Raw genomic sequence first — 16080 nt, forward strand, 5'->3', positions numbered from 1 at the left:
AACATTTGAAGCCTCAAATATGCCGTTCTACATTGTCGAAATTCCCACTTCTTTAAAATAGGTATTACAAATCTCTTCCTGGGGAGGTCATAGAATTTACAGAAGAAGGTACAGTGTAACATAGATTGAATGGAAACGTTGTCACACGGGCATGGTAACAAGTTTTGGGACCATGAGTTTACCTCCGGGAAGGTAATCATTCTAAAAAAGGACCCACCGCGGAAACGAGTTAACAGCATGCGTGGGTAGCATCCCTGAACCTGTACCAAATAGGGCTGAATACCATTACAATGTGACAGCAGATGATTCTCCATAACTGAAGGCTTTTCTTTTTCAGAAAGCCAACACTTGTTTTCTAGATAGTTTAAACATATTAATTTCAGGTTCTTCCTCGATATACTTTCTAAACAAGTTGGAGAATCAAAGTATTCCGGGTGGCCGATGTCGTACGACAGTTCTTTTACGTATTGAATCCATAGAATCCTGGATACCCCTTCCAATTTGAGACAGTCCTTAATCACATCTCTATTAAAACCGGGCTCATCGGAGCACCACACCTTATGCCACAAAAGAAGGGGATTAACTTTAATAATGTCTGAAACATAAGGCAGGCCCAGTTCTTTATGACATGCAAATGTAGCAGTGGAGCCCGGGACTGCTAGGAGGTAGCGCTAGAATTCGTTCTTGCAACACTGGATTTTTTGGTCATTAGCTATTCCCCAAAGCCCCGCCCCGTATGTCGCGGAGACTCAAATAGAAGGTACAGGCATACACAGGAATAGCTATCGACTAACATGGACAGATAGAAACCTTGTTGTAAATAGAGTGGGAGGGGAGACGGAACTGCTTACATCAGTTGGAACAGCCTGACAGTTACATTCTAAGACAGGTGCATTTTAGCAGCTACATGCCTTTCTGAGCTTACACGGTGTTCTAGCTCAGTACTGAAGGAGTTAACTACAGTCGATGATGTAAGCAGAATAGAAAGGCAGGCAACAGTGAAGACGGCAGAATCACATGGCTGACAAAATGGGTGCCACAACTAAAATGGCTTCAGCTTATGCTAACTGCAATTTCTGCAGTTTCCACACATGGAGATTAAACGGCGACAGCTGAACACATTTAACCTTCCTCTGGAGGTGATTGATGTTAACTTTGGCAGCCAGGCATACCTTGACTAAGACTGTAAATGCCTGTGTCAAATTTGAGACTTGGTGTAATACTTGGCAGGTTGACCCCCTTCAGGCCACTTTATCTGACATTTACGGTGTTTGTTGTCCCTAGCCCGGCAAGGCATTTTCCCTGGGCACAGTTAAAGGTTACCTTTTCTGCTTTTTTACAGTTGCCGGATCCATCCTCTTTGTTCAAGTCCCTTGTTGTTATGAGATTTTTTGAAAGGTTAAATTTGTTTCCTCCCTCTTCTTTTGTCATGCCACAGTGGGGACCTTAACCTGGTCCTCACCTTTCTAATGTGCATTCAATTTAAGCAGCTTTGCAGCTGTCCCTTGCAGCCCCTCACCCTCAAGGCAGTGTTCCTCGTTGCCATAATATCAGCACAGTGTGTGTGAGTGAGCTTCAAGCTCTCTGTCTCAACCCGCTGTTCACCAGCTGCTTCCCAGACACACCGGCTCTGTGGAATTGGGCATCCTTTCTGCCAAAAGTTGTGACGCCTTCCACGCTGGTCAAAACATCACCCTGCTGATGATTTATGCTCTGCCTCACCCCTCTAAGGAGGAGGAGAGACTCCATCACTTGGACCCCAAGAGAGTACTTACTGAGCTTCTACATCATTTGTACCAAAGACCACTAAGTGAACGATCAGCAATCTGTAGGGCTCGCTGGGGTTAAAAAAGGCAATAATGTGCAGAAGAGGACCATCTCCTGCTAAATTGTGCTCTGCAACACATTGGCCAAAAACCAGCGTCCGGAAGAACTACAAGCTCATTCTACCAGGGTCAAAGCTGCTACCACTGTGTCAACACGTGGAGTCCCAGCCCTAAGCATTTGCCAGGGGGTACGTGGGCGTCCCACCATGCGTTCACAAAGCACTATTTATCTGGGCATTTAGATCCTCCCAGAAGGGCATTTTGCCTGCTCTGTTCAATAGGACTTCATGTTTTGAGTCCATTCACAGCCCCAATCCAATTTGGTACTGCTTTGGTATCTATTTAAAATTTGAGAAATCTCCAGCTATGATTGGACTCTATCAGTTAATAAATTCCCACGTCTATGAATCTGCACACTGGTCACGCCAATTTGCTTTAAGGGCTCTACATTTGGGGGCACGGACAGTTTCAAAAGTAACTGACGTTTGTGCGCTGAAGTGGTGCCTATATAGGCTCTGCACTTAATTTCCAGAGCAAAATGGCATTGGTCTGGGGCAGCACAGTGACACCTACAGTCCTTACCAGAAAGAGCATTGCCATAGGTAAGTAATTTATCCTTTGCGAATTGTTTATTTCAACGTCTATATTTATTGTTATAAATTTCAAATACTTTTATATATGAAAAAAACATATTGCACAGGATTATTCAATCTTATCAAAATTCTAAATGCAGCGTCATATACAATGTATTTGGTTATTGCCTTGGGAAGCTAATTGGTTTTGGGCTGGTTTATAGCTCTGTTCCTTTCTGAGGGATTAAACTCTTTCTTTGTGTTGGAGGGAGAGCCAAAAGCAGATGTAAAGTGTAGGGTTTCCCACAGGACACATTCTGAGGATCATTTGTGCTGGATCAGACTGAAGACTGTTAAGGAAATAAGACAGAGGCCCCTTTGAAGCTAAGGAGTTTCCCCTTGCTCTTTCATGCCCATTGTTCTCTGGAAGGGCTAACTTATGCCCAATAGGTTAAAAGGTGGCTAAGTTGGGAGGACTTTTTTGACTTTATCTCTTTGTTTTGATTTCTCCACCCCACCTTGGAGCTCACTCTTAGCAAATATATTTACTGGACTAGTCTGAGTGGAATAAGCAAAAGTACACAACTGTCCAATACCAGTCTCAGAACTGACCTATTGGAATAAATATATCCTGCCTGCAGCTATAGTCTAAAGAAGGTGCCGAGGCTTCATGTCTGTGTGCCAAGATTTAGCTACCAGAAATCCACTGTCCCGCACCAGAGGCTGTAGCGTCCTCCTTAGCTTGGGTACCCGCCAATGACTGCATCCCACACAGAGCTTAGTATCTCACGTCTTTTGTTTGTAAGCGCGTAACTGTGAATTCAACATTCGGAACCAGCCTTCATTGCATTCCGCTCTGACACTTACTTCACAGATCTACGGAGTCCATCAGGAGCCAAAGGGTTCTGTCATTGCTAACTCGCAAGACACTACATCTCCCGCACTGTTAAATAAAAAAGTATATTTTTTTAAATACACATATATTCACCTGAACTTGAGAACTACCCAGAGTTCTCTGCTTCTTGTTTGCACATATATACATACACAATTCTCTTCAATCAATCTTTTTGGCGCTGTAATTGTTTAGGATCTGTATCAACGGTGTAGAGGTTTCAACAGTCACTGATGCTTCAGTACCAGTCTCTCCTTCAACATGTAGATCTGATTGACGATGAGTTAAATGCCGAATATGAGAAGAGTCTCTGGTAATAGACTTCCCAGGGCGCTGGGGAGTCAACATGTGCCCCTTGGTAGACACCACTTGAAAAGGTTCTGCATCAAATGGAGCATCAGATTTTCTGTTCCGCATTTGGCGTGCGAGCACTCGATCTCCTTTCTTAAAGACGATGTACTTCACATGTTTTCTTTGGTCAGCATACGCTTTCATCTTTTGTTTATGAACAAATTCCTTCTTACGAGTTGCATTCTCGTTTCTCTCGCTCTGATTGGTCCATTGAGGCAGCTTGATTGTCATTGCTCTCCCGAATATCGCTATTGCAGAACTTTCACCTGTGGTCGAGTGAGGTTTTGAACGATAAGCTCTTAGGGTTGAGTCTAACACAGTTTTTAAATCTAGCTTCTCAAGAGTAGCCCGCTGCATTGCTTTCTTTATCATACTCATAAAGCACTCAACAAGTTTGTTGGCCTTCGAGCACAGAGGTGTGCTCTTCTGCTGCTTTATATTCAGATGCTCTAAGAAATCTCTGAACTCTCGACTGTTGAAAGGCCAGCTATTGTCAGATTTCACTATGGCTGGAACGCCCCATGTCGCAAAGATACCATCTAGTCTCTCGATGACTCTTGAGTGGTAGATGAGAGATGTTCAGTTAAGGAAATCGTAAGTATTCATGCACAATCACCATCAGGTGATGTCCATTGTCAAGTGGACCGAAAAAATCAATGGTTACTCTCTCCCATGCATGCTTTAGAAGTTCTGACATTTTTAAGGTGTGTTAAGTAACTTTTGAGAAAGGCAGTAGCATTTATGACAGCCCTTTAATTCTTTTTCAACCCTCTCATTTTGATAACGAAAGCAGACTCTGTTTCTGGGAGCTCGATTTATGGCAACAATTCCACAATGTCCTTCGTCAGCCACAGACTCTCCAGAATCAGGATTCTTGACCCTCGCTGTATAACTTCTCTCAGAGTTATGTACAGTTCATCTTTGAAATGTGTGTATTTTTAATATTCAGTATCACTGGTGAGAGGTTGTGAGTGTTGGTTCCATGACTGATGTGTAATTATATCTTTCAACTTTAGCATGTCCCTATCATGGCTTATGGCAGTGATAATCTGGGTCAATAAAATTGCAGTGGGTGTGTTTGATTTTACAATGAAATTGACATAGGTTTCGGCCGTCTTGGATGGATTACTGTGACCTTAATAGGCACTCTAGAAAAGTAGTAAGCTGGGTTCTGATCCTTCCCTGGGCGATGCAAATTGGTATAATTGTACTCTTGTAATCGCAGTCCCCATTGTTCAATTCACGGAGCCATCTTGGACTTTGGATTGCCAAATATAGTTAGTAAAGCTTGATGATCAGTTACCATCATAAAAGCCTTACCGGAATACATTGAAATGTTCACAAGCCCATAACACTGCTAAACTTTCTTTTTGAGGTTGTGAATAAGCATGTTCTGTTTGGGACAAACTCCTACTTGCACATATGCCACAATCTGCCTTTGAACATTTGGGTGACTGTTGTGCTGTGCAAGGATAACGCCTAACCCGACATGGCTATCGTCAACACCAACCTCTGTTTGAAGCTTTGGATTCAATTATGCCATTTCAGTAGTATTCTCAATGGCTTGCTTGATTTTCTTAAAATTTTTCTCACATTCAACCGAGCACTCACAGAGGCAACGTTTCTTATGTATCTGGAACAGTAACTGGTCATCCCAAGAAATGAACGCACCATAGAAGCATCTTGTGGGGATCAGCATTTACAGCGCTTGCACTTTAACAATATCGGGTGTCCTCTTCCCATCAGATAAGATACGGCTAAAGAACTTTAGCTTTGTCTTACGGAACCCATACTTGTCTGCCTTCAAAGTCAATCCTGCATCAGCAAGTAAATGACAGAATTTTGTGAGAGCGTTATTGTGCTCTTTGTTTGCAGCTCTAAAAACAATATGTTGTGACTATAAGTGAACACCTTCTTGACCGGCTGTATGATACGTCAAATTATGTGATGTCTTGAAAAGGTTTTGCAGCTGGTGACCGTCCAAAGCCTAGTCCTTTGTATCGCAACAGACCAACACGCGTAGTAAAGGTTGTAATTTACCTGCAATTTTTTACGAGTTCCCACTGATGATAACCGTTATTCAAATCAAGGGGAGAGAGGACCTTTGCACCATTTATTTGCGTTATTATTTCAGCAATGTGTGGACCCGAATTTCGTCCACGTTCAATTGCCTTGTTTACCTGATGCATGTAATGCAAATGTGTACAGCTCATTCACTGTTCTTTTTGGGGGGCACTACCACTATGGGAGAAACACATGGCGTTGGACCAATAGAATGCTCAATTATACATGCATAAGTAACGATTCAAGTTCTTTTTCAACTGCTTCTTGTAAGTGAAACAAAATTCTTCTATATCTTTGAGCAACAGGACAGACGTCCTCATCAATATGCAACTTTACTTTCATAGTCTTAAGCTTTCCTAAACCATGCAACAACATAGGGAATTGACTTTCTATTCCTTGGTAGGAATTCATGTTGTCTTTTCTGGAAATCAGTCCCATATCAGCAGCTGTGCTAAAACTGAGTAGACAGTCACTTGCTGCTTTTTCGTGAAGCACATGGATGGGGGCTTGCACCTTCGTTTTCTTGTCTTTCATTGTCTCTACAAATGAACCTTGACTTTTCAAGGTCGTTGATGCAGCCCATGTATACACTTTGGTTTTCAATGGCGTGAGTTGTGGTAATGGAAACTTAATTCATTATATTTCTCTGCAGGAGAAATGTTTATTGAAGCACCACTGTTGCTGGTGAAATGTATTGAACAATCATTTACTTTCATTGTAATCTTAGGGCAGTGATGGAATGACTTTGGTGCTTTGGCATGTCGACTTTTTTTTGACTGACATATTTTTTCGCATGCCGCCAGCCCTACATGCGCACGTTTTTATGAGGTAAAGATTGACATGGCACAACCATCTTCTTCACTTTCACTTGATACTGATACAGAAGAACTGTTTAATGATGATTTAGATGACAATCAACTTTGTTCAGTGTGGATTTGTCTTAACTGTTGTCACCACTTGGCCTTGCGAGTGTGCGTCGAACGTTGCTGTTGGAACATATTGGTGGCCATTTTGTCTTCGCTCCGTGATGCACTTATATTTTCCCTTTACTTTACAAACCATCACAAATTGGGTCTGCTTCCTACAGCCTTTACATATATGTCGAGTGGCGGGACTTTTACTTTCGTGTGGAAATGAAAATCCACATCTAAAACACAACTTCTTTTTATATGTAGACATTACTTTGTGTCCTTCCGTCTTTTGGTTTGACTTACTTTTCACACTTGTTTGATTAATTTTGGGCACCACCACCCTCCATGTCAGTAGCTTGTTTTTCAGCACAATCTTCCGCTCTGGCAGTCATTAGCACTCACTCCAGACTAAGAATTTCTCTAAGCATTCTGAAAAAATCTGGTCTGAAAAAATCTGACAGGCATCTATCAATGACTCTAATACGCATAGCTTTTTCATCATTAAATTCATTTAACTTAGTGTTTGATGACTGTATCAAGTCTCTCCACAAATTCTTTAATGGTTTTGCCAAATTTTTGTCCTTCTTGACAGAAAATATATCTTTTGTAATCAACATTGGGCACTGGATTAAACTTGCGATTCAAATTTTTTTAATCTAATGGAATGCGATGACTTCAGCGTTTTTTTGACTTCTTTAACACCATCACCAGCAACGTTTTTGGGATACTTGATAATGTTTTCGTTATCAGTCTCTTTAAGTACATTGATAAAATCATCAAATGTCTATCCAAACAATACTTCTTTCACCAATATTTTGCTTTTTGGCAGTATCGAAAGGTGGTGGTGGTTTCAGGAGAGTAGCTGTCATTGAAGGTGGAGCTTTTTAGGTTTTGCCTAGCCAATGCGTACGAAGTACGCATGCGCTAGCAAAATCTTATGTTTTTCTCTGTGGGGTCGGGTATCCGCCCCCTCCTCCCATTGGCTAGCTCTATAAATGGAGGCTAGCCATTGGGAGAAGGCTCTGTCCGTCAATCTCGGACCAGATTCGGGTGCGTTTCCGAGATTTTTTCCATGGGCGTGGTTTCACTCCGCTGTTCGGCATCTTGGCCGATGCACGAAGGGGCCGCGACCGCATTGGTTGCTTCCTGGAGGCTCGTCGGCAGAGGCGCGCTCTGATTGGCCGCTGCAGTGGGCCTGTCCCCGTGAGCTGCGCCACCATTGGTTGAAGTATCGCCGCGTCATCAGGATCTGCCCCAGGAGCCGCGCTGTGAGTGGCTGACTCCGGGGAACCCCTCGACGTCATCGGAGGCCAGTGGAAGCTGCGAGCGGATTGGACCGCCGCTCGGGAGCAGAGAAGCCGCAACGGAGGCCGTGCCGTTGGGGGTGAGTCTCCGAGTGAGATCGCCGGCCACCCAGCAACCGGTATTGACACCGCCTGAAGAGAGCCGCCGACCGGTGAGTGAGCACACGAAAGGGAGGGGCGCCGGGACACATTGTCGGTGTCCGCCCCTCCCCCGCAGTAGCACGTGCCTTCCTGCTCGGGGCCCCTCCCGTTGACCCCCAGTCACCCTCCTCCAGCTGTCACTTGGCCGTGGCTGCTCCCTGTGCTTTTCCGACCCTCCCGCTAAAATTGCATTTTGGCAAGGCATTACAACTCTTTAAATCGTGAGGCGCTCAGCGTCTGTTTGAAGAGCCGTCTCCCTTATAGTCTGCATTGCCTGCCCCCGCCCCGCTCAGAGCAACCCCCTTTGGCTGGTTCTTCCCTGCAAGAATCTGCCTCCTCCTAATACAAAATACAATTCCGCAGCGCTGGAGTATGGCGGTGAAGGGGGCATGTTCGGGCACCGGGATGCTGCTGGTGACGGCCAACGTGGCACGCTATTTTTCACCCCGCTCGGGCACTAACATCCGGGAGGGGCCGGCCCTCGGCCCGCTGGCTGACCTCACTGTCAGCCAGGACATGCTGTCCTTAGACAAGCAGCACATGCACACACAAAACTGTTCTCGTCAGCGACGGGAGTACCAAGGTAATGTTTGCTTTTTGATACCAGAAAAACGGCCTCCAGCGCTCCAAACAATAATGTATTGTTTATATAATTACAAGACTAACCAAGAATTGGCAGCCACTGCCAGGCATATTGGCATTACCAATGTTTGTTGGTTGGTTGTGACTAAACTTTAGAGCCCTCCCCTCAGTTACTGACTGAGATACGCCCCTGCGTGCACCGCCCCCTCCCTGCTGCCCTTCACTCACCCCGAGGGAGAGAACCGCATCTCTCTTCAGACATCCCAGCGCCTGGACGCCATTGCCGAGCTGTGAGGAGCTAAAGCGTGTGTTTTAACACCGGAAGTTTCAAAGCAAGATTTACACTCGGATTGGGATAGACTTTCTAAATCCGTCTCTGTAGTAAATTTACACAGCTATCTAGCTGCTGCTGGTTAGCTGAGTGGGTCCAGGCGCCTGTTGCTCTGTCTTTCAGCAGTGTCCACTCTGAATGCCGAAGAGCCAATATTTCCATCTTTATTGTATTGTAGCTTTCATATAGCGCTTCACACCCCTACTTGGAGCGCCGAAGCGTCTTTCTGGGTGGGTAGGCGCTACACCGTGGCGGAGTGCGGGGTTGGCGGCGCTGCATTAGTAGTTATCACAAGTGGGAGTCGTTTTGGTGTCTAACGTGAAAGACCGCGGAGGGGATATCAACTTTTCTTGGCCCGCAGCGCTTAGAAGTGTGATGCAGGAGAAGGCGCGAGAGATAGGCACTATATTATAGTTCTGATTGGCTGTCCGTTTTAATTCACTTTCGTGGCCTCTAGTGTGCTAGAGGCGGGGTCAACCCGGGGTGGTCTGTGTTATGAATTGTTCCGTTGGGGTGTGGGGGCGGGGCGCCGCAGCATCAAGCCATGGGGCACTAGCGTGGGTGCTGTGGGGCAGCTGCGCATACCATGTGCCTTGCAGGGAGATTCGTGGGCATCTGTGTTGTGCCAGTCATGACTATTGGCATCACGGCGGCTCTTTGATGTAGACCATTATCGCATTTGTTAAGCTCTAGGAAAAATATAATAATTACATTTTCTAGAGCCTGCAGTAACACCGGAGGGTTTCTTAGCGCTAATCCGTCACCCCATTCTAACAGGGACAAACAGTGAATACAAAGAGGCTACGTTTCATTCCAGAAAAGCTTGTTTCTCAGGTTTTCTCAGATGGTCTGCCATGGCCCCGCTCTCCAGGGACGCCTAGCGCCGAGTGCTAAGAGGGGCGCTTTTCTGTCCTTGGCGCTTGAAGGCATGCCCTGCGAGCTCCGGGTACAGCTGGACTGCTCCGAAGGCACCGGTGAGAAGGTGCTGTGTGACCCACCTCACGGGGGCGCTCTAAGGCTGCTGCCCGCGCTCTGACTGCAGAGGGCCCCCTGGCCCTAGCACCGCTCCACGCTGGCCCGGATAGTAATGCATCTTAACACCGGCTCTGGGGTGAGGGGGTGACACCTCCAGCCTAGGGCAGAAGAGGGTGTCTGGGCAGGGCTTTCAGCTGCAGAGCTCACGTTACCATAAGCAGAGGCAGTGAGCATTTTAAGCCGTAAAGCAACCCTCTTGTCTTCTCAGTCACTACACCGTCATTCAGGGGAATAAGGGGGTTCGATGGTTAAATGCCACGTGGTGAAAATCATCCATTCCCGAAAAACAGATGCTACATGTTCCATAAAAAATACAAATAAAAACTTGTTTCGTGAGCTAACTCTGTCAAAGAGGATGTCTTTAATGAATGATTTGCGAGCTAGGGAAAGGTTTGTTCCTGTGGCATTCCTGTTTGACAAGCGCAGACGTTTTCTATTTATTTACGTTGTTGTAAAACCAACCCGCCCCCCGTACGTGCTTGCGACACAGAAGCGGCACTCTGTAGTGCACGACGAGCCTGGTGTCATAGCAGTTGATAATCAATCCTAAGTGTCTGTAGCTCAGAGAAGCCCATCAAAGTGTTTTATGTACTAATGCACTCATTCCCCAACTGCTCTCCTCCGTCGCGCTCTGCCGCTCCCCCGTACCCCCACCCCTCCCTCCCCAGCCATGCCATATGTCGTTCGTTCACCCCCAGTCAAGTTCTATTCTGTGCTAGTACCTAACTGTTCCGATCATTCACTTTCACTGCCCTGGCTAGGACCATCACAGCTTCCTTCCCAGGACTGCACTCTACCCTAGTCTTTCCTGCTCAGCATCCCATCCTGCACTCCACCTGCCTGGGATATGCCACAATTTACCACGCTGCCCTCCGTGTCTTGCCCTTGCGCTATGCCTGGACGCTGGCGCCAGCCATAGCTTCTGCCCTAACCCTGCTCTCTGCTCCTACTCATTGAATGTGCCTTCATTCATCGTTCTCCACAGTGCTGCCACAGCGCTGGATTTAGCAGTGTCACTGTTGTGTTATAGAACTCGTCTGCAAGTAATTGCTGTCTGGTGAGCTCATCCAGTAGGGTACAATAGGTCTCACATTTGCGAGAGATTAAGCTGTTGGCAATGTAAATGACAATGCCATTTATTTATCGGTTTTCAAAACCAACATAAATAAAAATGTTGTAATTTACAATGCCAATAGCCTGCCCTCTCCCAGCCTGCCCTCTCCCAGCCTGTCCTCTCCCGGCCTGCCCTCTCCCGGCCTGCCCTCTCCCGGCCTGCCCTCTCCCGGCCTGCCCTCTCCCGGCCTGCCCTCTCCCGGCCTGCCCTCTCCCGGCCTGCCCTCTCCCGGCCTGCCCTCTCCCGGCCTGTCCTCTCGTGGCCTGTCCTCTCGTGGCCTGTCCTCTCGCGGCCTGTCCTCTCGCGGCCTGCCCACTCCCAGCCTGTTCTCTCCCAGCCTGTTCTCTCCCAGCCTGTCCCCTCCCTGCCCTCTCCCAGCCTGTCCTCTCCCAGCCTGCCCACTCCCAGCCTGCCCTTTCACAGCCTGTCCTCTCCCAACCTGTCCACTTCCAGCCTGCCCTCTCCCAACCTGCCCACTTTCAGCCTGCCCACTTCCAGCCTGCCCTCTCCCAACCTGCCCTCTCCCAACCTGCCCTCTCCCAACCTGCCCTCTCCCAACCTGCCCTCTCCCAGCCTGTCCCCTCCCTGCCCTCTCCCAGCCTGCCCTCTCCCAGCCTGTTCCCTCCCTGCCCTCTCCCAGCCTGTCCCCTCCCTGCCCTCTCCCAGCCTGTCCTCTCCCTGCCTGTTATCGTGTGCCGGCAGCAGCAGGCAGGAGCGTGCAGTGCGTCCCCGAAGTAACAGCCCTAAAGCAAGCAAGAAGTACGCCCCCCTCCCACCAATCCCTGTTAGGTAGTGGAAACTGTCCAAACTGGGGTGCAGACAGCCCCTCTCACCTTTCGGCCTGGTACCACTGCACCAGCCGCACTACTTCCCTACTGACCGTTCTCCACTTCAGCCCCGTCTAAATTACAATTCATGCTTGTGACCCTTTTGCCTGCTTGTGCTTGTTTTCATGACCCTGTTGCCTGCTTGTGCCTCCGTGTGCCCCTGTTGCCTGCTTGTGCCTCCGTGTGCCCCTGTTGCCTGCTTGTGCCTCCGTGTGCCCCTGTTGCCTGCTTGTGCCTCCGTGTGCCCCTGTTGCCTGCTGTGCCTCCGTGTGCCCCTGTTGCCTGCTTGTGCCTCAGTTTTCGTGCCCCTGTTGCCTGCTTGTGCCTCAGTTTTCGTGCCCCTGTTGCCTGCTTGTGCCTCTGTGTGCCCCTGTTGCCTGCTTGTGCCTCTGTGTGCCCTTGTTGCCTGCTTGTGCCTCAGTGTGCCCCTGTTGCCTGCTTGTACCTCCGTGTGCCCCTGTTGCCAGCTTGTGCCTCCGTGTGCCCCTGTTGCCTGGTTGTGCCTCCGTGTGCCCCTATTGCCTGCTTGTGCCTCCGTGTGCCCCTGTTGCCTGCTTGTGCCTTCGTGTGCCCCTGTTGCCTGCTTGTGCCTCCGTTTTCGTGCCCCTGTTGCCTGCTTATGCCTCCATGTGCCCCTGTTGCCTGCTTGTGCCTCCGTGTGCCCCTGTTGCCTGCTTGTGCCTCCGTGTCCCCCTGTTGCCTGCTTGTGCCCCTGTTGCCTGCTTGTGCCTCCGTGTGCCCCTGTTGCCTGCTTGTGCTGTGTGTGTGTGTGTGGAGGGCTCTGTGTGGCTGTGTGTGTAGGAAGCTTTGTGTGGCTGTGTGTGTGGGGGGCTTTGTGTGGCTGTGTGTGTGGGGGCTTTGTGTGGCTGTGTGTGTGGGGGCTCTGTGTGGCTGTGTGTGTGGGGGGCTCTGTGTGGGTGTGTGTGTGGGGGGGCTCTGTGTGTGTTTGTGTGTGTCATTTGCGAGAGATAAAGCTAGTGGCATTGTAAATGACAATGCCATTTATTTATGTTAAAAAAAACATAAATAAAAATAATGTTAAGAGCAATGCCAATAGCTCTAACTTTAACAAAGGCAAAACCATTGCATTGTAAATGCTTGTTTAGATATTGCCGGCTGTCCACTAGGTCCTGTGTCATCTGCGCCATCTCAAAAGCCTTACAATGGAGTGACCGCCCGATCATCCTGGACAGTCTGGGGGACTGTGACCTCCTCCTTTGTCTCCATCAGAGCCCTTCACTCTTTGAAGTCCTCTGGAGTTGTTCTGAGATGCCACCTGGCAGCTTTGGTGGTGTGCCACTTCAGGTTTTGGACAGCTCAGTAAGCACAACCTCTGTACTTCTTCTTGGGTCTTCTCACCCGGTGCTAAGGTCATAGAGCTACGCTTATCGAGGCTCTGGTAAGTGCAGTGACAGAATGCTTTCATGTTCTGTCAGCCAGCGCTTTTATGTATTTTATTCGTATTTGACTTTTGCAGTCTTTAGCGCTTATTTTCTGTATCTGTATGTATCCACTTATGGCAGTAACTCTCCATACAATGTTTAACTTGATCTTGCATGGCAGTGTGATACCTGTGTGTATGGCCTGACCAGCAGGTTCTCGACCAATGACGTGTAGATTCTCTGCAAAGCCTTTGTTATCTTGAACCGCTTCACAGCGGTTGGAGCTGCACTTTACCTCCACATCAATTAAGTGTCCATTCTGTACTTAGCATACACTGCAGTTTGCTTGGACCACGGCAAACTCTCTGGGAGAACACTGTTGATCTTTCAGTTACTTATCCCATCCTCGTATTCCAGTTGTAGCGTCCTTCTCAGCTGGGGTAGCCACCAATGACTACTCCTCCCACAGAACTTAGTATTAGACGTCTTTATTCGTCTGCGTGTAAATGCGAACTCAACTTTCTAAACCAGACTTCATTACATTTCGCTCTAACGCTTACGTCCCAGCTCTACAGAGTCCATCAGGAGCTAAAAGGCTTCCATCATTGCTATCTCTCAAGACACTACAGAGGCGATGTGAACTTCTCAGTGTTCCAGGGTTGGTGTATCCACAGCCAACTCCCCTTGCCCCCAACTGGGAACTTTGATAAAAGGTGCTAGGAGGGGAGGCCAGTACTCTGCATCAATCATGAGAACTGACCTACTGGTCAGGAGCGACATAGGAGGTGTCCTTCCATGAGGGCGTCGCTACTCAGGAGAAGGGTTTAGACAAAGTGCTGTCACATGACTAATCTCTGTGACTCCGTGGTACCAGCCTTAGCAGTTGCTCTCCTGAGATGTTTAGACCTTTCCCTTACATACTACCATACAAGACTTTCTCATTCAACATCTGATAAAGTAGGGTGATCATAAACACATGATACGTTTTTGTCTTTGCTATAATCTGAGCATTTTATGTGTACTATTAAGTTGTGTGAGTATGTGATGTGATTTAAGAAAAGTACTTGCTCTTTTTTAAGAATTAAGCACTGACTGGACACTCAGTTATTACTTTGTATTTGGTGGTTTGTTGAGTCCTGAGTCTCTAACCCCACACCACCTCCCGGTGTAAGTATTGAGCTTTTGGACTTCACTACCCTGAGGGTAAAATGCTAAAGCTACGTACTTGGTGCTCAGAGTTGCATCTAATACTAAGGTTCTGCCCAAGGACATCAGTGGTATGCTAACCTGATTGATACAGTTGTGGCCCATTAACCCTGGTCGGTCCTGGAATTCCTGAAAGCGTTCCCACATGCCACAGGTATTCAACAACATGAATAATACAGTGATCCTTAGCAAGGGGCATTATAGCATAACTAGGAGTGCCTGATTCTAGAGTGCATGTTTCCTGAGAGGTGGTGAGAGATAAACCCTGGGGAAATGTAACCTAAAGAATAAGAGGCACTCCACAGGGAGTGGCTACTATCTTTGTCATAGATAGTGGTAGGAAAGAGCATTATGTCTTAGTAAGTGCAAATGTTTATGTATCTTTTGGTTGCAGAATTCCATCGGACATCTCTACCATGAGAAAAGTTGGGATGGGATCCCTTTACGAGAGGGGTCTACAACTCTGAAGTCTCTTTTAACCGCATGCGCGCTAGCGGTTTTCCCGCTGCGCGCTGCGGTTTTTAAAAAGCCGCGTTACATGACGAGCTGAGCTCGTCATGAGCGTGCGAGCGGCGCAACTCATGACGAGCTCAGCTCGTCATGAGCGCGGAAGGGGTTAAGTGTTCTGCTGCCCGGGAGCCTAATGTTGCTTGAGCAACAGGCTCTACATAGGTGATTCAAATGTGCATAAAGTTAAGAGCAGGGTTTTCCACAGATCCCCTACAATACAATGTAGCATTCCCCAGATGATTTTTTTTATCTTGTTGCTTTAGCGAGGTTCACCCACTGGGATGAACATTTGTTGCTGCTGCAGGTTTTCATTGGTGAAAATACTGATGAGTTAATTCTGTTTACTTTTTTATGTCCAGGTTTGTCGCGCTTTCACCAGCACCCAGAGTCACAGACGGTTTGGGAGCATGGATTGGCACACTTCGAGTGCAGTGTTGAAGGTCTGCCGGTGCCCGTTATCACTTGGGAGAAGGATCAGAAGAGCCTGTCCCCAGACACCAGGTGAGCATTTCATGCTTCTAAACACCAGGTGAGCATGTTCTTACACCCAGCACTGGGTGAACATGCCCTTTTTTCTACAACTGTTTACACATCCCCCAGGCTCTCTTTCTTCCCATCACTCTTTGAGCAGGCTTTTAATCAAGGGAGCGGTATTGTTAAGATGGAGTTCATTTGTTCTTCATGTTGTGCACAGTTTTAACCTTCTGCTGCCTCTCATCAGTCAAATGCTGGCACATCAAGGAGACAAATCAAACCAAGATATGCTCTTAAGGAGAATTCCCATTATTGAAGGTATCACTTCTTACGAATGTTTTTCGCTCGTGCAGCAAAAATAAATAAATAAATAAAATAAATCCAGTACTTGTATAGCCCACAAATCACCCCCAAAGGGGTATCTCGGCACTGGGGGCCGTTGGGAAGATTAAGCGAGCTATTGCCCAGAGTCGCATGGTGCTGGGCAGACCCCTGCCGCCGGAGCCAGGATCGAAACATGATCCCCAGCGTCAGTCGCCCATGCCGTGGCGCAATTCC

At 47.6% G+C, this 16080-nt stretch overlaps 1 protein-coding gene across 1 annotated transcript in view; it reads left to right on the forward strand.

Annotated features, from left to right (window-relative positions):
* The window catches only part of IGDCC4 (immunoglobulin superfamily DCC subclass member 4), a 705186-nt gene that overhangs the window by 289162 nt on the left and 399944 nt on the right, over positions 1 to 16080 (forward strand). Inside the window, exon 3 of the mRNA XM_078684077.1 lies at positions 15408 to 15549. Coding sequence (XP_078540203.1) covers positions 15408 to 15549 — 142 coding nt within the window. The remainder of the gene's footprint in view (positions 1 to 15407; positions 15550 to 16080) is intronic.

The sequence above is a fragment of the Lissotriton helveticus genome, chromosome 3_1, assembly GCF_964261635.1.
Source record: "Lissotriton helveticus chromosome 3_1, aLisHel1.1, whole genome shotgun sequence".
Lineage (NCBI taxonomy): Eukaryota > Metazoa > Chordata > Amphibia > Caudata > Salamandridae > Lissotriton > Lissotriton helveticus.